Genomic DNA, 25,480 nt, shown 5'->3' with positions numbered 1-25,480 from the left:
ATTCAGAGCTGTCAAGCAGAATAATGCTTTTTGGAGTTTTAAAAAAGAGAGAAAAGTGAAATAAACTAATAAAGGGGTAACTAGATATGATGAGTTGTTTGTTGTTTTTGAGGAGTTTTGTTGTTTGTACTTTGGATTAACAGTTTGATTTTGAAGCTAATCACAAACTAGGAATTCCAAAAATGTTTTTAGCAATGAGAGCATCATTGGAATAAGTCAATAATACTCAAGATGATGTCTTTGAATGGAAAAGCCTCATTTGAGAAAGTGTGAATTCTGATAGGTATGTTACATGTTGGATTTCCTCGCTTCATAATTGACTTATTTTCTCATTTATTTAGTTCTTTAAATTACTCATGCAAGAATATCTTCTAGATGACAGACATAGGAAGGCTGGATGATTTGAAAATTTTTCTTTTAACACAACAGTTGACTTTTCCTTTCCCATTTTAAAACTTTTAGGATGAACAGAATTAGAATTCTTTCCCACTTTCCTGTTCTAAGTGGTTCTTGCTGTCTTTGAACCCTAGGGAATAATTCCAAAACAGACAGGCTTTATTGGCTCATTCATCTTCATTCCTTACGGAGCGGAGCCTGTGTTCCCTGCAAGCAAGTGCTCTGTCTTCTCTTATATTGAGTGTCCCTAGACTACCAAACTCATAGCAAGTGCTCAGATCTTAGTTGATAATGGTTAAAGAAACTCGTTACATTCTTAGGATTTCGTTTTGTTGCAGCCTTTTAAGACTTCCAAGAAAATAATTAAATTTAAAAAGCTTTATTTTGGAGGTCCTTACAGCTTCACAGAGGTGATATATTTTATGATCCGAAATATATTTACGTAAGTGTAGGAAAACATGCATTGATGCTCCTTTTGCTGAATTAGAGATTTCTTGCCTAGTATAGTTGATTAAACTTAGATTTTAGTGTTAAATTTACTTGTCAAAATATTTGGCTGTTTTGAGAGACAGGTTTCTTTAGCTTTACAGATACTGTGATACGGATCAGGAATCGACACAATGATGTAATTCCAACGATGGCTCAGGGTGTGATTGAATACAAGGAGAGCTTCGGGGTGGATCCTGTTACCAGCCAGAATGTTCAGTACTTTTTGGATCGTTTCTTCATGAGTCGCATTTCAATTAGAATGTTACTCAATCAGCACTGTAAGTGTCCGGAAGTCAAGAGAAGAAGCTAAATAAAACGTGTTGGTATATTTTATTTAAAAAACTTCCCTTTAAGGAGAACATTAATTTTACTTTTTTTGCATATTAAGAAAAGTAGTCTGCCATACAAAGGAAGTATTTATACTGAATGTTAAATACTATGTTTACATTTAAGGAAAACATTTGTTAATATGTTTGGTACCATATAGAGAAACAGTATTCAAATCTGGAAAAGGCATTGGATGTTTTAGCTAATTTTGTTTGTTTTTAAATATTTTATTTCTTGATAGCTTTATTGTTTGGTGGGAAAAACAAAGGAAGCCCATCTCATCGAAAACACATTGGAAGTATAAACCCAAATTGCAATGTAGTTGAAGTTATTCAAGGTAAAAACTTACGTTTTTCCTTTCAGAAAGGATGCAGAAATCATCGTGTTCTTGCTATTAAAATAACTATCATGAGATAAAAGGTTAGGAGCAAATGTATGGGTTTGCAAATAGCTTTATCATGTTAATTATTCCTTATGTATAGGGTGAATATTTTGTTGATACCACGCTTTATTAGGCAAAGTACAGTGATACTACACTTTTCTCTTCAAAAATTTCAAGTCCCGCCCCTTTCTAATTCCTTATACCAGGAGCCATAATTCATAATAGTTTTGTTTGCATCTTTTCACACTTTTCTGTTTCTACCATTCTCATACACATATACAATTATTGGTCTTAACGTTGTTTTTGAAAATGGGGTACTCTATGTTTATTTTAACACAAGTTTACAGACATTGTATGTTTTCAGTACCTTTGCTTATACTCCATGTTTTTGAATGGCTCTATGGATATATAAGAATGTATTAATTCATCCTCCTGTCGATGCATGTTTAGATTGTTTTAGTTTTTTCTTTTATCAACAGTACTGCAGTGAACATCTTTAGATGGCTACTGACTTTTGCTAGTTTTTTAGAAGTTAAGGTTCCTAGAATTAAAGCATTTAATATACATTTAAAATTTTGCTACCCCCCAAAAAACATCAAATAATCAAACAATAACCCTTCACCAACTCTAAATGTTTGTTGTATATATTGTAAATAGTTTCCTTAGCCTGCTGTTTTTTCTTTCTTTTTCTTTTTAACTTTCTTTATGGTGTCTTTTTCTATACAGATGTTTTTAATTTTTGGTAATCATAGCTGTTATTTTTTTCTTTGTGGCTATTAGGCTTTGTCATGCCATACTTAAAAAGACCTTCCCTAAACTAAGATTGTTAAAGTGTATTTTCTTCTATAGAAAGTTTTAAAATTTCATTTGTCGATACTGCTGTCATCTTAATGCATGTAAACTTAATGCTTTTTTGTTTTGATTCATACTAGATGGCTATGAAAATGCTAGGCGTCTATGTGATTTGTATTATATTAACTCTCCCGAACTAGAACTCGAAGAACTAAATGGTAAGCCTGATGTTATCTTTTCCTCAATGATCAGTGTTATTACTTGAGAAAGAATTATAGAATTTAGACTTGTTTTAATATAAAAGGATTTTTCATCAACTACTTCATGAGATATGAAAGCTGAGGGAGAGCAATAATGTTAAAAAGTATGTATGTGGGGGGAGGGTGGTGTGTATAGTTAGTTGGATTCTTTCTGAAAGACATTTTAGCTATTTCTTCCCCATTTCTCTTATTTTTAATTGACAATGTTGATTCCTTGCTTATCTTTGGTTTTCTAGTTAGTTATAGAAAAAAATGATGCCAAGAAAATTACATTTGACTTTTATATACACTTCAGTAATATAAGGTTTATCCTTTAAGATTTTTAATTCCTGAGTTGTAAATCACTTTTTATTGTTAAGGAAGTAAAAAGATTGGAGGCGTAAAGGAGAGAAGATGCTCATTTATTTAAGAATCCATTTATCTCTTATGGTTTTTTTCACCCTTGTTTAGTGCCTTTTGGACAAAAAAGGTTTAGATACCTTGGAAGATTGATGAGCCAGGGTAGTTTGGTGGAGGGAAAAAACATTTCCTAAGTTAACATGACCCTTTAATAAGAATAATATTAAACAGGCTTTAACTCAGTCATATTCTGGACCTTATAGTGAGAGAACAATGGAAGAAGTTACCCAGTTGAAAATAGATTTGCTTGGTGTTTTTTTAAAAGCTATATTAACTCTTTTGGTTCATAATGGCACCAGTCATTAAATAAGAATCACAGTGTATGAGTGATAGCTTGAGAACCTGAACTACTCTGGGCAGTTCCCAGATATCCCATCCATGTTCCCAAGGAACGGTTTATTCAGAGGAGAGTCCAATTTATTGGCTGCATTGGAATCCTAGGGTATGGTGAGTCTTAACTCCTTTGCTCTGCCAAAGGCTCTGTTTTACATACTATCTGCCCCCAAGCCCTACCGGGGCTCCTATTAAATGTTTGAGTGTAAAATTAGCATTCCTTGATAAATTGATACTAGCTTAAGTATCATGTTTTTCTAAAACAGAAGACGTTCTACCTGGGTGAAACATTTAAAGAATGGTTAAAAAAAAAAAATGTATATGAGTTGACCCTTGGAATTTATAGACTGTAACACTTTTTTTTTTTGAAAGTAAAATTCTGACCTTAAGGTTCATGTCCTTTAAAAAGACCATCATAGAGAAGAATGTGAAGATGGGTTGGTTAGATTATTATGCAGGATTGCAAGAATGACTACGGGACTCATATTGTCACCATCAGTTATTAATCTAGGTGAGCATGGGGTTCAAACACTAATACGGTGAAGAACTGGTGTGGCAGTTCTCTCCCAAATGATACTATCCTCCATAGTAAATGTTTTCTTTTCATCGCTACACAGTATATTCTTTGAAATGCTTTAAGCACATCTCTCTGTACTTTTATATTTTTCTCTTCTGCTCTGTAGCAAAATCACCAGGACAGCCAATACAAGTGGTTTATGTACCATCCCATCTCTATCACATGGTGTTTGAACTTTTCAAGGTTTGTAAAATAGTATTACATAACCTTTATCAGTCCTTTCCTGAGGTTAGGAGTCTGTTCTGGAAGTTACATACTCTATTGTCGTTTCCTCAGTTTCATTAAAAGATGTCATTTCATGTTGAGTATCATGTCACATTGCAGGAGATCAGCCTTTTGTCAGCACTGATCGGAACCTCAGTGTGTTTGTAAGTTCAGACTTGGGAGTCAGAAAGACCTCGTTTGAATTCCAGTTCTGCCACTTAAAATGTGTGACCTTGGGCAAGTCTTTCAACCTTTCTGAGCCTCAGTTTCCTCGTCTGTAAAATAAAGATAACATTATCCAGGTTATTATGACAATTGGGAATAACATACTTAATGTCCAGTACAATGGTAGCACATTATAGGTGCTTAATAAAGTTATGTTTATGTTTTTATGAAACAAAATATTTAGAAGAATGATTCTCAACTTTCTACCCTTAATGGACCACACTCCCACTGATGTATGCTTTTTTTTAGAAAGTCATTTATATTGACTTACAGGGCTTCTCATGTTACATTTACTCTTCACAACAATTTTTGAAAACTAAATTATGCTAGTAATGTTGAGAATACTTTTTTTCCCAACACACTTGCTGGTAGACAGGAAAGTGAGTGATGAGGAGTGGTATGATACTCTAAATCAAGCCCGTAGTCTCTCTTACTTTAGTTAACATGTCTTTACCCAGCAGCAAACTAGAAGAGGGAAGAGGTGGCTTTCAGCCTGATCACAAAAAAGAAAAACACACTGAAACAGAGAAAAACTGACTGAATGTCTTAGAACAGCAAGAGTTCAAGAATACTCTTTTGTTCTAAGATAGCAAGAACATATCTAATACCTTCCAAAAATCTAAAGTGGTTTAGCAATTGGCATGTAAATGATTAAAACTAATTGTTTCCTTGATATTTCAGTCACATAAAGTTCTTATTTTCCATGATACTCAATAAAAGAAACATTACCATATTACATAAGAGATTTTACATAATGTTGCTAATAATGGCTTCCATCTGGAACCTAGTCTTAAATGGCCTTTGGTAGAGAGGGTAGAATTTCCTCCTCAGGGATACTCGATTCTGATTGCTGTGCCAGGGCCACCCTTATTGCCAAATTCGGTCCTGTCTTTTGCCTTTTTAACTTCATCCAGTCTTATCAATTTCAACTCCAAAGCCACATGGCATGTTATCATTTAGTGCTTTTGATGTGTTGGCATGTATCCTTTGTCTTTTAGAAATTGATCACAACTGTTTTACAGTGTAATATCCTTAGTTTCAGACTAGTGGTAAATTGGATTCATTTCTGCATAATTAGACCACTGCTGTTAATAATATATGAAAAAAATATTTTTTCTAAAAGCAATTTATGACAGTTAAAATGGGTCTTAAAAACAGATGAAATTTTCAAAAATAAGCTTTGCCTGTTACCTACTAAATTATAAAGGTATTTGGATAGAATTTTCTGCTTTATTATAAACTAGTTAAAAATGTTGAGACATCTGGTTTTGCAAAATATGCAAAATTTGGTTGGAATCTTTAAATCAAAATATCTTACAAGTCCTCCAAAACCCCAAAACCGACTTAATTTTTTTTAAAAAGTAATTCTTTAAATATGGTTATAAGAATTATGATTCTTTGGCATATTTCCATCAAATTAAAATTTTTTAAATTAGTAGTGCATACATAGTTGAAAATTAAAATTAGTTTCTCTTTTTTTTAAGTTGTATTTTTAATGTATCCCTAATGTATTTCAGAATGCAATGAGAGCAACCATGGAATACCATGCTGACAAAGGTGTTTACCCACCTATTCAAGTCCATATCACACTGGGTAATGAGGATTTGACTGTGAAGGTAAATGTTCTTTGGGTTTTTTTAAATTGATGTGCAAGAATGCACATAATTTCTAGAAGACATAATCTTAGGAGAAAGAAATCTAATCCCTAATAGCTAATAAACACATCGTTTATTTATCGGGCAAATTATGGAATTATCGTGAGTCTGTTTCTAGTCTGGTCCCTATTTCAGGTGATTCAAGTTAAAATAAAACCTGGACACAGACATTTTAGCAGTGATCATGAATAGCCACTTTGATATCTACTTTGATAAATAAAATCTAAAATATTTAGATATTTGCAGTGTTATGTAGATAGTACATAATTTTTCATTTTTAAACAGTGCTTTTCAATCTTTTAATTATTTTGATTCTCATAACTCTTTAGTTAGGAGCACAGGTAAGGAAACTAAGACAGTGATTAGGTCATGGTTACGAGGCGGATAAATGACCGCAGTGCCAGGCATTTTTCACTACATTGTCCAGATAGCCCAGTTTCTTAGAGTAGGTGATGTTTCTCTTTTTTAAATAATCATTTAAAATTTTGTTTTAAAGTAATAAGTGCAGAGGGCATAAAACGCTAACATGTCAGTTCCTGGCCATTTGTGGGTTACTACTCAGTCCTTCAGTTATTTCTTCTTGGATTTATCGCTATATTTTTAAGTAGTATTTTGATATTGCTATTTCTGAAATTCAAAAATTTTAAATGACAAATATTAGCTTTCTGTTACGGTAGCTGAGGAATTAGCTCTCTCAGAGCTAATTACCTTCTCTAATTACCTTCTCTCCCCGACCCAGCTTCAATTGCCATTTCTCAGTGTTTAAGTTCACACATGGAATTCTAGATTGAAAATAATTATCTTGCAGAATTTTAAAGTCATCTACTGTTCCTTTTTTATCTAAGTGTATAATTCAGTGTTTGTTTGTTTTTTTTTAGTCCATTCACAAGGTTGTGTGACCATACCACTGTCTAATTTCAGAACATTTTTGTCACTCCCAAGAAAAACCCCAGTACCCATTAGTAGTCACTCCCCATTTTCCCTTCTCCCCAGTCCTTGGTAATCAGTAATCTACTTTCTGTGTATGTATTTCTCTATTCAGCACATTTCAGAAAAATGCAGTCATACAGTATGTGGTCCTTTGTGACTAACTTCTTCCATTTAGTATAATGTTATAGCACATATCCATACTTCATCTTTTTTATGGATGAAAAATACTCTCTTGTGTGGGTATAACACATTTCGTTTATCCATTCATCAAATTGATGGACATTGGGTTGTTTTCATTTTTCATTTATTATGAATAATGCTACCATTCATGCAGAAATCTTTCTGTGAACATAGGTTTTCAATTCTCTTATTATGTACCTAGTTGTTGAATTGCTTATTGGTAACTATGTTTAACTTTTGAGGAACTGCCAAACTTTTCCAAAGTGACTGTACCATTTCACATTCCCACCAGCAATGTATGATGGTTCCAGTTTTTCCGCATCCTTTGCCAACACTTGTTATTATAAGTTTTTATAGCTGTTCTAGTGGGTATGAGTCATATCTCATTGTGGTTGACTTGCATTTCCCTGATGATGGATGACATGGAGCATCTTTTCATGTGCTAATTGGCCATTTGCGTAGCTAAAGAAATAATATCAATTAAGATCCTTTGCTCTGTTTTTAAATGGTTTTGTCTATTGTTGAGTTGCGAGAGTTCTATTTTCTGTTATAAATACTAGTCTTTGATGAGTTATATGATTTGCAGATATTCTATTCTGTGGCTTGATAGTGTCTTTTGAAACACAAAAGTTTTTAATTTTGAGGGATTTTAATTATTCTATTTTTTTCTTTTACTGCTTGCCCTTTCAGTGTCACATCTGATTCCAGTGTCACATGCTTAATCCAAAGTCATGAAAATTTGCACCTGTTTCCTTCTAAGAATTTTAGTTTTAGTTTTTACATTTAGGTCTTTGATCCATTTTGAGTTAATTTTTATAAAAGGTTTGAGATAGGTCTTTTTTTCTCATGTAGATATCCAGTTGTCCTAGTACCATTTGTGAAAAAACTATTCTCCATTGAATTTTCTTGTCAACCTTGTCAAAAATCAATTGCTCATAAATGTATGGGTTTATTTCTGAATTCTTAATTCTATTCCATTCTATTCTATATGTCTTATTTCTGTCTGTCTTGATTACTAGAGTTTTGTTGTAAGTTTTGAACTTGACAAGTGTGAGTCTTCTAACTTTTTTCTTCTACTTGAAGATTGTGTTGTCTTATTTTGGGTTCCATGCATTTTTATAAGGAGTTTAGTATCAGTATGTCAATTTTTGCAAAAAACGGGAGGTTTTTTTGCAAAAAAAAAAAGTTTTGGTAGGGATTGCATGCAATGTGTATATCAATTAAGTCTTCTAATTGATGAACACAGGCTCTTTCCACTTATATCTTTAATTTCTTTCAACAACATTTTGTGATTTTCAGTATATGTCTTGTACTTCTTTTGTTAAATTTTTTCCTAAATATTTTATTTTGGGGGCTATTATAAATGGAATTGTTCTTTTAATTTCATTTTTGGATGTATAATTATTGATCTATGCAGTTCATTGCTAGTGTATAGGCATATAACTGATTTTTTGTGTACTGATTTTGTATCCTGCAACCTTGCCAAACTCCTTTATTAGTTCTAATAATTTTTGTGGATTTCTTAGGATTTTCTATGTATAAGATCATGTCATCTGCAAATAGAGATAATTTTACTTCTTTCTTTCCATTCTGGGTTATTTGCCCTTGCTTAATTCGTATAGCTGGAACCTCCAGTACAATGCTGAATGGCAATGGAGACAGGAGACATCCTTGTCTTTTTCCTGATCTTGGGGAAGCAGTTAGTTTTTATCATTAAGTATAACGTTAGTTGATTTTTCGTAGTATGTGTGTTGCTGAAGCAAGTACATTAGCTGGTTTTTCATAGATACCATTTATTCGGTTGAGAAAGTTCCCTTTTACTCCTAGTTTGTTGAGTATTTTTATCATGAAAGGATTTGGATTTTGTCAGATTCTTTTTCTATATAAATCAAGGTGATCATTTAGTTTTTGTTCTTTATCCTGGACTTCACTTGGTATATTTTAGTGATTGATTTTTGTGTGTTGATCCAACCTTTTTTTTTTTTCCTTTTTTTTTTTTTTTTAGTTTATTGAGGATTTTTGCATTGATATTCATAAAGAGTATTTATTGGTTTTGGCATCAGGGTAATGCTGTCCTTTTAGAATGCTCTGGGAACTGTTACCCTTTTCTATATTTTAGAAGTTTGTGAAGGATTGGTATTGATTCTTCTTTAAATATTTGCTAGAATCTACCATTGAAGCTATCTGGGCCCTAGCTTGTCATTGTGAGATTTTTGATTACTAGTTCAATTGGTTTATTTGTTATGAGTCTATTCAAATTTTCTGTTTCTTACATTTATTGAGTCATGTATGATGGCCTAACATGTGGTCTATTCTGGAGAATGTTCCATGTTTGTTTGATAAGATGAGTGTGCTGCTATTCTTGCATGGAGTGTTCTATAGATAGATGTTAGGCTTCATTGGTTTATAGTGTTGCTCAAATCTTCTATTTCCTTGTTTGTCTGTCCAGTTGTCATATCCATTATTGAAAGTGGGGAATTGAAGTATCCAGCTATTCCTGTTGAGTTGTCTGTTTTCTTAATTGTTGTCCTTGGATTACAATTAATATCTTGATTTATAAAAATCTAGTTCAGATTAAACCAACTTAATTTCAATAGTATATACAGACTTTGTTCCTATATAGGTCCTTTTTCTTCCACTTCCCATCTTTTGTGCTGTTATCATCATAAAACATACATCTTTATATATTGTACGTTCATCTACACAGATTTATTATAATTATTGATCTATGCAGTTTTGTCTTTCAAACAACATAGAAAAATATTACAAATAAAAAATACACTTATACTATCCTTTATATTTACTTATGTAGTTACATTTTCTGATGCTCTTTCTTTCTTCATGTGGATTTGATATATTGTCTAGTGTTCTTTCATTTCAGGCTGAAGGATCCCCTTTAATATTTCTTAATAGGACAGATCTACCAATGATGAACTCTTTCAATTTTTGCTTTTGAGAATGTCTTCATTTGTCCTTTGTTTTTGAAAAATTTTACTGGATATGGAATTCTTGATTGTTAGTCTTTGAGCCCTGTGAAAATGTTAATTCTATTTAACCTTTAGGCCCTGCTTATACAGAGCCTCAAGGTGAGTCAGAGGTGAAAACTTAGGACCCTCTCAGGTTTTTCTTAAACATGAGCATAGCACTGGGCATGAACATGATTTTCTGGATTCTCAGGATATCCCTGAGTTTTTCTAACCCCCTATAGACAACATCTCATTTCCCAGGCTTTTCCTATTAAGTTTTTTGGTTAGCCTATTGTTTGCCTTAGCTGTTGTATACTGCCTCAGGCAGCCCTCAGATTATACCTCCATTTTTGACAAATGTTTCTGATAATGGGGAGTAGATGCTGCAAGACGTTTTGCATTGGGAGCTCAGAATCAAGTCAGAAAAAAACAGCCTGCCTGTCCAGTGGCACCGGGCTGCAGATTTCACTCTGATTGCATATTATATATTGATGGAGATGGGAATAAACCAAGTTAAAACATCACGAATCTCACTGTTGTTTTTCTTGACTACGTGCTCCCAAGATTGCTGCAAGACTTCGGTTAATTTCCAGAGCTGAACAAAGTTGATTCTGACAGTTTTTGCTCTTTTTTGGTGCTTTGATGGAGGAGAGACTTTTTTGGTACTTTCATAACTGTTTTTGCTTACATCATTCCAGCTATTTCTTGTGAGAAGACTTATGCTTATTCCAATTCCCTTTCCTTTGTATGCGACCAGTTTTAATTGTGAAGTTTTGTTGTTTTGTTTGCTTTAACTGAAGCTTTTAATGTCTTCAGCTCTGTTCTGAAATTTCATAATGGTATAACTTTGCATGGGCCTTTTCTTTCTCATTGGGCTAGGCCCATTAGAATTTAGAATTTCTACTGTTTCCTTGATACTTTCTTCCCTACTGTTTCTCTTTCTGGTAGTCATATTTGGAGGATGTTGGGCTTCATGAAATGATCCTCTATTTTTTTGTATCTTTTTTCTCCTGTCATCTCTAACTTTTTATTCTACTCTATGAGATTTCCTTGACTTTAAATTACTAGACCTTCTATTGAATTTTTAGGTTCTCTATCTTACAGACTTCCAAGAACTCCTTTTTTTTTTTCTTATCCTTTTTTTATGGTATTCTGCTCTAGTTTTATCTTATTTTTTGTTTTATCTTCTTTTATCACCGAGGATATTAATGACTGCTGTTTCTCAAAAATTAGTATATCTCTGCTATCTGCAGTGTTACCTCTGAATTTCTTTTTTCTGTTTATCTCTCTTGGCTGTTCGTTTAAAACAGTGAGGCACAAATAAATATATGGCAGTACCATCTGTTTGCTGAAAAAGTAATGTGATTGCATCACTTTTTTTAAGCCCAGATGCTAATGTGTGTCTATTTTTTGGTTAGTTATGTGTCAGCTACTTGCCCACTAAGTTTACTTGATTCAAAATAAGTCCCATATGTCTTCTGTTTTGGGGTTTAGTTATGCTACAGCATGATCTTTCTTGTACCTTTTTCTGCTTCTGTTCCTTGTGCTTAAGCATACTGATGCCAATGCTTTTCACTACTTGTGATCATCCATCTCTGCATGGGTCAGGGTTCACTGAGCTCCTAGACACTCAGCAGAGACTTGTTCTGTGCTCGTAGACAGGCTTTGCTCAGATAATTTGGTGTAAAGAAAGGTTCATAATGACCCAGCATTTCCACTTCTAGGTATGTATATACTCTAAAAACAGATTCAAGCAAAAACTTACATGTGGACGTTTATAACAGCATTATTCACAACAGCCAAAAACTGAAAACAGCCTAGATGTCCATCAGCTGATGAATAGATCACCAAAATGTGATGTATCCATCCAATGGAATGTTATTTGGCTATAAAAAAGAATGAAGTATTGGTCTATGCTACAACATGTACCAATTACAAAAAGTCACGTATCATAAGATTCTATTTTTACGCAATATCCAGAATGGGCAAATATAAAGGAGTGAGAAGTAGATTAGTGATTGCTTAGGAGTGTAATCAATAAAGAATCCAAGAGTTTCTTTTTGAGGTCATGAAAATATGCTAAATTGACTGTGTAAATGATTGTACATGTCTGTGAATATATTAAAAAACATCGAGTTGTATACTTTAAATGGGTGAATTGTGTGATATGTGAATTGTATTTCAATAAAGCTGTTAAAGATTCATAAGGATCTTGAACAGACTGTTCTGGAAGCCACTGTGAAACCCGTACCTACATATAGGGCTTTGCCTCTACCTATTGCTCTTCTTCCTCACATTCAAGATCACATGACTGCATCCGTTCTTGTTATGATGGGGTAAATGCTTGCTTTAACTATTTTCAGTAGAGCTTTCATCTCCATCACTTACCCTAGACATTCAAGATCAAGGCCTGGGTTTTTTCTCTGTTCTTTCAGTTCATATTATTGACATTTTTCACCTTGTATCTTTCTACTGAAAATCCTATGAAATATTTTAGAACTGTTTTAGAAGTCTAGCTGCTCTCAGATTTTGTGTTTGGTCTTTCTTCAGTAAATAATGTCTTTTAAATTAAAATATGAATGTCTTTTAAATTAAAATATGAATGTCTTGCTTGGTTTATTCTCTGTTGGTGATTTTATAAACTCGACATTGAAAAAGCTGTTGAGTAAGATACTTGAAGAGCTCTGGGTGAGTTAAGGGTTAGTAAATTTCCTGCCTTCAGAGCTGTCAACAGGTTAGCAGTAGTTCATTTCCCTTGGACCTGAAATTTACATAAATTAGCCCAGGGAGCCCAGTGTTACGGGGCACAGGAAGTTAGGGATGGTAACTCTTGGTTAGATGACCAAGAGAAGTGGTAATTTCATGCATGGAAGAGAAAACTTTAAAAATAATTGGCAAAGTTCTCTTCTTTAGCCTTCCTGTTGACATTACTCCCCAACACCTACCTCTTTCAAAATCTCTTTCCTTTTCCTTGGCATAGGCTTATGTTCCCACGAGTCTAGATTTTTTTCTTCCAATTAACTTAATCAGAGATTTTTTGTTTAATTTTCATATCTCTTTCTCAATGTACTTATCATCAGAGTGCCATTCTTGTCTTAAATATATACAGACCAAATGTCTGTCTGTCTGTCTCCCTTCCTCCCTGCCTCCCATTATCTCCTTCCTCCTCCCTTTACCCAAAGAACTCAGATCCTCTGGTATAATATCTCATAACTCTCTTGGAAACTCTTTCGGCTACTTTGAAAATCTGGTGGTTCCAGTTTTTATTGTGTTTTTGGCTGCAAAGCAAAGGAAGTTACTTTTTATCAGTTTTTAACTATATTCCTCTGGCTTAGTTTACCCTCTTCACCTGTAATAAGAAATCTCTCTGAGTCACCTCTGTCCTTCCTGCTCCACTCTCTGCTTTTCTCACACTAGCCTATGGCTAGAAATCGTTCTTGTTTTACACCTGCTGGATGCTATAGTATTTTTGGCCAGCAGGTTGAGGAAAACCAGAAAATATTTTTTAAATTCTACCATTTTATCTTAATATCTATTCCAATTTGTTGTCTACTTAGTTAATATTTACAGAACTCTAACACTTCTTACTCATGTTACCAGCGAATGTGCAGCAGAGCATTAAATTAAAGGATGAATAATTAACAAATTGATAGATCTCAGAAAATATCCAGAGCGCTTTATTCATCTTACTAAAATAAATCTCCGCACAGGGCTTTGAATTTATGGCCAAGAACAATTTCAAGCCTAATACTACACGCAAGTTCTTAATAAGGTCCTTGTATATTTTTATACTGTAATTATCTAAATGTAGATATATCAGAGGCAAGTCTTCAAATGGTATTTCAAAGCAGATTTTTATTTTAAAAATTAAAATAGTTATGTAATTTCCATTATGAAAGTAATATACAGCAGGTCTTCGAATAACATTATTTAACATTGTTTAGTTATAATGTTGATGAGGTGCTGTAGGAACTTATGTCTTGTTTATATCAGTTAGCCTGCAGTAAAATTGGTTTCCTTATATGTCATTTCACCACAGTTCCAAGAACCTACTGACGACATTAAATGATGAGGATTTACTTTATATGCATTCTGTAAAGATTTTTGAAGACAATATAAAAATTCAACTATACGCCATCCAGCCTATTGACTTTTTAATGCATATCATTTCAGTATTGTTTTTTTATCTCTGCATATCTATATGCCTATGTTAAAAACATACTTGTTTATATATAACAAGTCTGTTAATATTATAGATAGTTAGGAGAATCAATTCAGATTTTGTAACAAAGGAAAATGGCAATAATAGAGTAGAGTATAAGGTATACGATAACTAGGAAAATAAGTACGCGTTAACTGTGAAGGAAAACAAAATGAAGACAATCTATAAATAAATTATTAAATCTGGCCTACCATATGATTTGAGTTGGAAAATGATGTAAGAATAATAAGGTACATAAAAAACTTATGTACCTTTTAAACTCACCAAAAAGTTGTCTGGGAGTCTTTGCTGTAAAATGTCTGTGACTAAAACACAGTTAACTGGTTCTGTTTTTTTCTCCCTAGATATGAAAATTATACTTTTTTCCATAATAAAAGTAATTGTGAAAAAAATTCAGAAACCTAAAAATTCCAAAGAAAATCACTCATAATTCTGTAGACAATAAAATTATATATCATTAGACTTTTTAAATAAAATTTTTACAAAATTTGAATATAAGTGCTTCTTCATAACTTTTACTACCTAACAATATTTTGTGAACATCTCAAATGCCAAATACAGTTCTCCATAATATTTAATGGCTAAATAGTATCCTATTTTAGAATATACATTAATTTAAATAGTCCCCTGTTTAGGTTGTAATCCAGTTTTAGCTCTTCTCCATAGTGCTATGATGGATATTCTCACATATTCTTTGCATACCTTTCTGATTATTTTTTTAGGATTAAACATTGCTGGGGCAAAAGGTTTGTACATTTTTCATCTGGTTGCCAAACTGCCCCCTGGGAAGGAATAACAAATTTATTCTTACGTCTAGGGTAGGTTTAGTTTATGCCACATTCTGTCCTCATCACACTATCAGTATAACTTCAATAAATATACACAAAGTCACACATTGAATTTGCATTATGATGGAGTTTATTATGTGTTAGAATCCCTCACCATGAGGAGCTGTGTTAAGTCCAGCAGTGAGGGAAGTGTTTACATTCACAGCTCGGATTGTGGATTGTGTGGTATTCGTTTTGAAAAGCTGTGCTCTCCAGCCAGCTGCTAAACTGTGATGCCGAGTACGCATTGGTATTTTGCTGTTTCTGGGACTTGGTCATAGTGCACGGTCCTTTCTCATCATAGATGAGTGACCGAGGAGGTGGTGTTCCTTTGAGGAAAATTGACAGACTCTTCAACTACATGTACTCAACGGCACCCCGGCCTCGTGTCGAGACATCTCGAGCAGCACCCCTGGTATGTGATCAAGAATGAAGTGTGGTTTTGTGAATTGCCAAAAAGATAAATCAGTTACCAAATAAATCAATTGAGCCATCATGTAGGCTACACCACATGCAAGAAGGGAAGCTATTAGAAAAAAAAAATTCCTCGAAATTTCAACAGCCTTTGTTTTTTTTTTTTTTTCCTTTTAATCAAAGAGCACAAAACAAAGTATTGTTTTAGAGGTTTCATTGCCAAGCTTGATAGTGACGTATGAGTAGTTTTCATGTGGTAAACCACATTTTGATATACTATTTCTAATGGGAAGACTAAATTAGCAGTTTTAGTGGTATTTGGTCCACACTGATTTATTGTCAGTGTTGATTTTTTCTCCTCAGGTACTTACAATTAGGAAGCTCTCATATCTAGACACAGAAATAAAACTACGGTTCTGATCAGTTTAGTCACCAACCTGGAAATGGCTCAAATTATCATTGTTTTGCTGGTATTTTTTATTGATTGTGGTCACCTGTTTTCAGGTTTAATAAGATTAGCTTTTGAATTGACTCCATCCTTGTCCTCCAAACCCCAGAAAAGCGCTTTGCCAAATCTCTGAGCTGTAATTCTGGAAGAACTGTTCTTCTAGGCTTTGAAAGTTATCTGGCATGTACACAGTTATGCTGTAACATGATGAAACAAGATAATGTAAATCCTTTTTAGACTCTTTCTAGAAAGTTCCTAAAAGAACTTCATTCTAATAGTTTTACCTGTTAGGCAGATAAATTCTGTAGCTACAATTATAATATAGTTTTTAAATGCTCTGGCAACGTGCTTCTCACCTTGAGATACATGGCACTGAGGGTAGGCATCCATGTGCCAAGGGACAGACAAGGTCAATAATAAACATGAGCATCTTATTAGATTCTGATTTTATCCTAAGAAGTAAGGGGAGACATGGGATATACTGCTTCTGTAGTAAACAAATATTGTAGAATTTTTCTGGAGAGTGGCATGGCATACTAGTCTAGACTCAGTCCAGACTGGTTCTAGTTCTGACTCTACCACATCCTAGCTGTGTAGCTTTGGGCAAATTATTTACTCTTTAAAACCACAATTTTCCTAACTTTAAAAATCGAGTTATTGTGAGGATTAAGTAAGTTAACATATGTAAAAATATTTTGTATAGTACCTGGCACACAGTAAATGCCATGTGTTTGTTTAGGATGTAAAATTTAGGATGTGAATTTTTAAGAAAACGGGAGGCTTGCCATGGCACAGGCTCCCCTATGTATATACACAGCCTTACTGAGGGGAAGACTGTTATTAAGCTCTTTCAGAGCCTCCTTCCTGGTGTCATGACCAGTTTGTAAGTGGACCCAGTAAGCAAGCACTGGGGCAGCTGGAGAAAGGCTGCCTAACACCCACAGGAGGGGTCGTCTTGCTGCCTGATTACTGAGCACTTCTTCTATGTGACTGCCTTTTGGTGGGTATCTGCATGGACGGAATATCTTCACACTGTAAGCCCATTCAGAGAAGACCGTCCATGTTCCTCTCTCTCGGACCTCCTCATCAGTTATGCAATTTTGTTCTTTGAAAGTCCCTGACCAGCCAGTCTGTTTGCCACTGCCTGCGAGTCCATGTAGGGGTTCTACCTCAAGTTTTGCCCACTGGTAGGATTTACTTTCACTCCTGCCCATGACAGAGATTGTAGTGAAAATGCAGCCCACTCTGGCTGGTGCTGGCATACAGTGTAGCTCCATCAGTAGACCAGGCTCATGCTGTTTTTCTTCACCGTGAACTATTCCTAGAGGAAGCCCCACAAGTCCATAGGAGTGGTTGAGGGAGGGGCAGTGATAAAGTAGATCAAGCACCGTGGGATCCTGAGTCACCTGCTTGTGCAGTTTGTTTGGAGCCATATCTGGAACAAATGAACATATTATTCAGGATCCCAACAGAAAAGAGCTCATTCAAATTATGATAACTAAGGAAGGCTTATTTAAAAAGAGACAAATTACAGAGCTACAAGTAGGGATAGTACAAGAATCCAGGGCTAGCAGCAGTAGAGCTGTCACCACCCAGAATCAAAGGGAAGAGGAGAAATTAGCAGAACCCAGAAGAAGGAAAGGTTGCGGAAGCAGCTGCTTACTATCAAGGGGCCCACCGTGCCCAAGGGAGGCCACGACCTCAGTGGGAAGGGAGCAGGGGAGTGAATGCCCTGACTTGACTCTCTGAACTCCTACTGGGTTTCCCATTGGCCCGACCCATGACCCACTGAAAGCAGAGCGCACTGGAATCCAGTGACATCATCCATTCAAGTCAGGCTCCCAGGGCAAGAAGTGTGGAGAATGCATAGTTGATTTAAAGGGGCAAAAGGAAACTCTAGTTAGAAAAATCAAGTAATAAATGGTGGAGGCGGGTAAAGCTAGAGCCCAGATTTGTTAATAGCACTCTGATTCCTGAGTCAGAGTAACTAAAGTGTAATGTAGAATGTCATTGAATATCTGACCTGGTGAAAAAAAAAAAACAAAAAACTTTCACATTTATCTAAATGTTTTGCTTTGTATTAAAGAATCAGTAGGATTTATGTAGGTAAAGAAGGCCATTCCTAATACTGGGAACAGGATGAACAAAGACAGAGAAGTGAAAAATAGCATGATATGTTTGAGGAACTTAAGAGCAGGCGATTTAGTTCAGCTGGACTGGAAAGTGGGAGGTGGAGACCTGATCTTACCTGATCTTAAGCTCTTTTTAGAAGCTTGGATTTTTATCTCAAGGCAACAGGTTGGAGGTGAAGGGTGGGGTGGGGGGATCTGCGCTTTAAAGAATTTTAAGCAGGGAAGTGACCTTTCAGTGAGAAAGGAGAAAGTAGACCTATTAAGGATCTCTCCAGGTTTGGAGCACAGGCTGGACATTCATGGTATGAAGTCATGAGACATATCTTTTAGGCTGCAGCAAGGCTTTTTCTACTCTTGCTTCTAAGAGAGAGAACATGTTTTATCTGATATTGCCCAAAGCAGTATTGGGATACTCTAGAGCAGGCCAGTGAAGAAAAGTAACATGCTTCTTCTAGACCCCCACGAGTCATTTATAGGAAATGAGGACTTCTGAATGATTGGAGGGGAGTCGTCTAATGGTCTCAGCTACGCTTCAGCTGGATCATTATCAGTACTTAAGTATCAGCAGATCTCTCAGATGCAGGCTCTACTAGCCCTGGGTACTTCGTTGCATTTATTTTCATTAGAAAAGTATTTCTGTGTGGCTTTCTGAATAGAATTTCTTTCTTTCTTTTTTTTTTTTATGCAACAGGCTGGTTTTGGGTATGGATTGCCCATCTCCCGTCTTTATGCACAATACTTCCAAGGAGACCTAAAGCTGTATTCCCTAGAGGGCTACGGGACAGACGCAGTGATCTACATTAAGGTAGTAACGATAGTCTTCTTGAGGGAATGAGACTACTTTTGATTAGAAGAAAAGATGCCAGTATTTAACTGTAATGAGGTTTTCCACTACCTCGTGTTGTTAAAAGTATATGGCTTTTTACATAGGACCTCATCTATTTTGACAAATGATCTTCTTGACTGTGGGAAAAGATCTGCTCTTATCTATAATGATCAAAACTATGGTTGTTAATCGAAAAAAAATTGGGTCAAAGTGGGGAATCATAAAAAGTTTATAACTTACAATTTTAATTTTTACATAAAACACATGAATGGACGTATATCCACCAGTCTTTTGATGTACTGCCAAGTCCTTTTCTTTGTATATGGATCTGGAGACTAAAGCTTTAGTTATCTTTCTTGCAGAAGCTGTACATCAGAATGCATATATTTTTTTTTCTTTTTGGTTTCTGTAAAGAAACAACTAAGTACATAATTATTTTTGATTTTTATGCAGTCCTTTACAGATGTCTTCCGACTCTGATTCGACAGCACTTTTTATGTGACATTTCTCATAAATCTTTCCAAAGCATTCATCTTAGTTTTCAAAGAACCTTCTTCATTTATTTTGGCACTTTGTTTAAGTAATGCTTGATTAAATTTTGTATTTACAATGACAGATGGACTTGCATAAATAGATTTGAGAACAAGCACAGGTGACTCTTGGTAAGCCTATAGCTCACCTGGTAGGAGCAGAAGCACTGAGCCTACTGGCCTAGGCCGTTCCATGTGTTTATGCAGAGATCAGTATATTTTACAGGGATGGAGAGCCCTGAGCCTCATCTGTTCACTAGATTGGTTTAAGCTGTGGGCTGTTGGCACCTAATTTAATGACTCTAGTTTCTTGTCCTGGCCACTAGATGGCACCGATTTTATAGGAAATGCCAAAGACTTTATATTGGAAAAAATAAATTTAACTGAAAAGGTTAAATTCTTTCAAGATAATAGTTCTTTTTTTTAAAAAAAAAAAAACCTCAATTGTAAGGAACTTAAAAAGGGCAACATGAGGCAGTATTTTTATCATTAAATGTAACATCTTTGATCCAGCCAAAAATCAAGGGGTGCTGGCAGTTCTGGCATAGTTAAAAAGAATATGTAAGTGAAAGGATTTTAGTTCCATTTTGGAAGAAATAGATGGCAGGAAGTCTTATAGAATCATTAAAATCATCAACTTCAAAGACTTTCCTTAACATTATCAGAATGAAGTTTACAGTTCAATATTTTCTACATCTTGGGGAATGCCTGTGGCTTAAGGTTGGAATTCTACTGAAATATCCCAACTTGAAGAAGATAATGAGAACGATAGTTTATCTCAGGTTCCAGTGATTTACAGGAAGCTGAAATAGGATAGTGAATTAATGTAATGATATGTTGGAAATTGAAATTATGTGTGATATAGAAATCATATATGTTATAACTGAATTGGTGGGTTTAATAGGAGGAGGAAAGGACACAGGATCAAACCCAGGGCCACAAATGGTTCATGAAAAAGCCAAGATGCCTTAGACATAGTTTTATATTTATTGATGATAATATGTTGAATTTTTTAAAGTACAGTGACTATACTAAAAAAAAGTATTTCTTCTAATAAATAATTAAAATACAGTTCATTAAATAATTGTACCATTATGGAAATTAATGTACACACATCAGTTTTTATGCTTTTATACTTACAAGACTTTTTCAATTAACTAACTTCCATTCTGGGTCATGTTTTATAAGAAGTGTCCGTTACACCTGTGTAAAATTTTAATCCAGTGGCTTCCAGGTGGCTGGAGAATTACTGCAAGCAACACACTCAGTCAACATGCACCCCAGGCAGTGCCATAGACTTACTAACACATTTCAAATATATACACTATTTAAAAATGTATGGAGATGGTGTTATGATTAATAAAATACAAAGCAAATACAGTATTGTTTAACTTGTACAACCTTTTTGCCACTGTATATTTTCTCAAGTAATGGATCCTAAAAACATGCCAGCCTTAGGTCTGTCTTTTCTTTCAGGCTCTGTCAACAGACTCAATAGAAAGACTCCCAGTGTATAACAAAGCTGCCTGGAAGCATTACAACACCAACCACGAGGCTGATGACTGGTGTGTCCCCAGCAGGGAACCAAAAGACATGACAACGTTCCGCAGTGCCTAGATACACTTGGGACACCTGAGAAATTCACCTGTGGCTTTTGTATTAAATTTGGAAGGGATGGTGTTCAGAACTACATTATACCAAATACTTCATGTGTTCTTTTCACAATTAACTATTTGGGTAGAATAAATGGAATCTGAATTCCATTTATGTCTGTTAAACCTCCTAAAGGATGAAATTGTACCTATCTGACACATTTTCACAGTTAATTGGACATATTTTTAAACAACTGTAATTTTAGTCAACTTTTGTCTTTATGGTAGACTTCAGAAGAGTAGAAATCTTTGAGTCTCTACAGGAAGCTGTGTGGTTTTTTAGAATACTGTTCATTTAAGTCTGCCGGAAACATTTTTTTAGTTATATTGATTAGCTAGTTAGCCATCTTTCTGTTGTTCGAGGGAGTTCTGCCATCTTTTATTTAGTAGTGGAAACTGTAATAAGACGGTCTTCATGTTTACCACCGACTAACTACAGGTAAAGCAGAAACAGTTGTCTTGTGAGGATAGAACCAGCCACCTTTCAGCAACTACATGCATTGTCTTAGCTCTGAAGTTGATTTATCATTTTAAAATTTTACTGCAGAAGATTGGAATGACTAGTTCCCTTTGGATCTAAGCCACGATCATGAGCAGTCCGGTTTGAATTTGCTTGTGATTAATGTGAGCGGAAATTTTTATACTAAAAACAAACTAGCAGCTGCTAACATTCTAGAGAAGAAATTGAGGGCAAAGCAATGAGGCCCAAAAACTCAGCTATCAATTGTTGAGATTACCTGGGGGACCTTTTGAGAAACAGCTTTTCTGGGTCCTACTCCAGACATGCTGAATTAGACTCTCTATGGCTAGAGCTCAGAATTCTCTTAAAAGACTTCCTAAGTGAGTCTGCTGCATCGCCTAGTTAGGGGGAAACCATTCTTTTACAGTAAATAATGATGTTATGACATTCACTAAAGTAACAGAAATTTTTAGGTTTTTATTTTCACCTATTGAAAGGTCAGACTTATAGACTCTAGGAGAGACAAGCCGAATCTCAAGCCTGGTGCAATTAGAAGCATAATTAGAAGCAGAAAACAAAATGACTACTGGAGAATAGTAGTTAACTGAAGGATCAGAACTATAAATGCACAAGTCTTGACAAAGAGCATATATTCTATGAGAAATATCTAGATATCGCTAGCAGGAAAGAGTCAATTTGGGCTTATAACAATCCTTTGCATTTGTGTGGTACTGTGTAGTCTACAGATACTTCGGTATGTTATGATAACTGTGGGGCTTTAAAACAGAGAGATACAGAGCAGGAAGCATCATCCTTGTGTTGAGACTCAGAGTGTGGCCCAGAGTTGCACAGAATTGGAGCCAGGACCCAAATTTTATCTGCTGGTCACTCTGTCAGCTGCCAGATCTGGGAGACCATGAAGGTAGGAGACTGCGCTGATAGTCATGCCTAATCTTTTAAGGTGATAGGGAAATACATTGACAATAAATTTTAAAGGAAGATTTTAAATGTTTAAAGAACAGCTTTACTACTTAAATGGGAGATCTTTATTATTTATCTGGAAGATACATTGAATTGAAACACCTCATTCTCAAAAGGATTATATAAGCTTAACAACTCTGTATAAAGTTGTAGATTGGGAGGAATTTTGGAGGGCAGTTAGTCCAGGACCCTGATTTGAAAGATAATGATCTTGAGACTCAGGATAGTTGGTTTGCCCAGGGCTTCTTAGCTAATCTGACCAAATATTGGAAAAAAAGATCTTTTACCTAACCTATTGTTCTTTAATTATGTATTTTGTGAAAAACAATAGGAGATGCTGATAGATGATTTTTATTCAATGTGTTACAATTTTTTAGTTTTAAATTACACTTCTTGTAATGATAAAATATTTTAGAATCCTTTGAATCAGAGTATCTACTTTTTTTCCTAAATGAGACATTTGTACAACTGACATAAACTTGATGTTTTTACTTAAGAAACACCTCCCCCCCCATTAAAGTTTTCCCTTTTTATTTAATAGATAAGAAATGGTGTTATCTAAAGAACAGTGAAATCTTTTCCTCTAGCTTCTTTTTAGGTATAATGTTTCTTTACTTTGTTATTGTGGTAATGGACAGAAAATTACAGAAATATTTGGGGGGAAGCTTTTTCCTAGTTGGTTTTAAATCGTTGTGCCACCCAAAAAATTTTTAGATTTTTACACTATTTTGTCCACCAGCATTTAATGTGATGTCATGTAGATATAAAAATATACTGAAGGATAAGAATTGATACTAAGTGATTTTTATAACCTAGGCATTTAATGAATGTGCCAACATTTTTTAAGAACCATAAAACTATTCTGCCCTATATTTAAAATACTGGTTGGCGTTATATATCTTCATACTCAATAGCAATCACTTTCTTGCACTGTGAAGTTTCTACATGAAGATGGCGAAGTGGAAGTCTACCATATTATTTTATAAAATGTTTTGTGAATGGCAATAAACTGAAAACATGGATCAACTCTTATTTTGAAAATTAAATTGGGTCAATTTAGATTTTGAAAATGTCCTTTTAAAAGAGTTTTTCATCATTAAGGGTCAATATTCTATAAACATTCAAAAATTTGTAGCTAAATGGCTTACACTAAATCTGGTTACCTTCAGCAGAGGAAGTATTTTGAGCTTAGATTTCCAATGTGTATATTCTAATGGAGAAAGGCAGAGGGGGAGTTTTGTATGATTTGAGTTATCCTAGACTTTTATTAACCAAACAACCACAGATGATTTATCACATAAATGAAGATCTGTTGTGTGATTTATGAAAGGTTGTATTTAACTGTTCTTTGAATAACTTTCACAATGTAATTGTAGAAAAGGTCTTAGTTGAACCTGCTTTACCCTTCTGCTTATACCAATTGAAAATCAGTTCTAAACTCCTTAGGTCAAAGATAGATTCTTATTCTATTTCTGATTGTTGGGATAGTACCACAATGTCCCTTCATTGTTAAAGCCAACAAATTCCATAACACAACACCACAGATAAAGAACTGGGGACACAAACTCTTAGTGTTATGGTTCCTTTTTTGCCTGTGGCTGATCAGAGAGGAAGCCAAAAATCAGCCATTTGCAAACATCGCTTTTGCTGGAGGAACTTTTCATCATATGATTAACTTCTGGCCCCAATAATTAATTTTCTTTACAGTGTAGCCCAATGTACTTGAAAAATATTTCTTACAGTGTAGCCCAATGTACTTGAAAAAAACTATAAAAGGATTTTATGTGTCAAAAAAGAAGGCACCACTGGTTTGCTTAGTTCTGGCATTTTTAAGCTATTGCACCTTTTCTATTTACATGTTTGGAAAGAATTAGACATCATACCACCTACTTTTTTTCTAGAGTCTTCGCATTTCTTTAGCAATCACTAAACAGGCTTTTAACAGCAAAAGACAATTGCTAGTGTTTGCTACAAACACTTTTTTTTCTTGTCTTGGAAAAGCTGTTATTTATATCAGGGAATAGTGACAGCTAACTTTTACTTGGTTAAATTAGAGATTTTTGAGCAAAAATATACAATTTTTATTGGTAAGATAAACCAAAGAAAGTCCCATTTGAGTGTTGTCTTCATTCAGGAGTTATTTTCTGAAAGTTTAGAACTGTACTTCTGTAGTTGTCACATAAAATATCAAAAATTTGTAGTTTTGAGTTGAAATGTTGATATCTATTTATAATAAACTAAAAATGGTGAAAAATTCCTTCAGGAAAGAGTTTATGAGGCCAGGGTATTTTAAAATTTAACTCAAATGTAAAAAGACACAGTATTCTTGCCATTGTTTTATACTTAGATGTCTTTCATTAAGGGATCCAAACACTAGAAATAAAAAGACAAACAGATAAGCACCATACTCAGATGGCTTTTCTAGGTCATGGAATTTCTCTGTATCATTTAAGAGCCACTCAGTTGATTGGATTCAATTTTTAGTGAGACAATTTGGAGGCTCATAGATAATTGGACACTTTCATAAACCACATTAAATGTTATCATTTTGAATTTCTATAATGGAAAAACAGGTCATTCTCAAATCATGGAAGGTTATTGTGACTAGTAATAATAGGCAAAACAAAATTTTCTTGCCTCAGACCTATGTTCTCTAAAGAGATAAAGTTAATACTAGATATTTTTGAGATAGCACACTAATGCACTTTTAATTTCCAGTCAGCAGATAGCAGCACTTGATTTCAGTTCAGAGAGAAAGTTACAGTGGTGTTCTGTGTAATACTGTGACCTGTCCACTCAAGAGCTTCCAGAAAATGATTAAGTTAAAACTGAATACAGTCAAATGGAAGATTCTCTGGTTTTTCTTGGAAGGG

At 34.5% G+C, this 25,480-nt stretch overlaps 1 protein-coding gene across 4 annotated transcripts in view; it reads left to right on the top strand.

The window, feature by feature from the left end:
• The window catches only part of PDK1 (pyruvate dehydrogenase kinase 1), a 30,568-nt gene extending 6,915 nt beyond the window's left edge, over nucleotides 1-23,653 (top strand). Inside the window, exons 4-12 of one of the 4 annotated variants that reach the window (XM_011357494.2) lie at nucleotides 979-1,163; nucleotides 1,454-1,549; nucleotides 2,527-2,604; nucleotides 3,788-3,889; nucleotides 4,062-4,138; nucleotides 5,902-6,000; nucleotides 15,469-15,579; nucleotides 18,850-18,963; nucleotides 20,991-23,653. In XM_011357494.2, the coding sequence (XP_011355796.1) occupies nucleotides 979-1,163; nucleotides 1,454-1,549; nucleotides 2,527-2,604; nucleotides 3,788-3,889; nucleotides 4,062-4,138; nucleotides 5,902-6,000; nucleotides 15,469-15,579; nucleotides 18,850-18,963; nucleotides 20,991-21,131 (1,003 nt within the window). In that variant the 3' untranslated portion in view covers nucleotides 21,132-23,653. The remainder of the gene's footprint in view (nucleotides 1-978; nucleotides 1,164-1,453; nucleotides 1,550-2,526; nucleotides 2,605-3,787; nucleotides 3,890-4,061; nucleotides 4,139-5,901; nucleotides 6,001-15,468; nucleotides 15,580-18,849; nucleotides 18,964-20,990) is intronic. The other 3 variants (XM_023529464.1, XM_011357499.2, XM_023529466.1) reach the window with 3 other exon arrangements.
• Nucleotides 23,654-25,480: the final 1,827 nt, after the last annotated feature.

This window comes from Pteropus vampyrus, unplaced genomic scaffold, assembly GCF_000151845.1.
Source record: "Pteropus vampyrus isolate Shadow unplaced genomic scaffold, Pvam_2.0 Scaffold2, whole genome shotgun sequence".
In the NCBI taxonomy this organism is placed as follows: domain Eukaryota; kingdom Metazoa; phylum Chordata; class Mammalia; order Chiroptera; family Pteropodidae; genus Pteropus; species Pteropus vampyrus.
The sequence above is the reverse complement of the archived record's forward strand: the minus strand, read 5'-3'. Positions and strand labels throughout refer to the sequence as shown.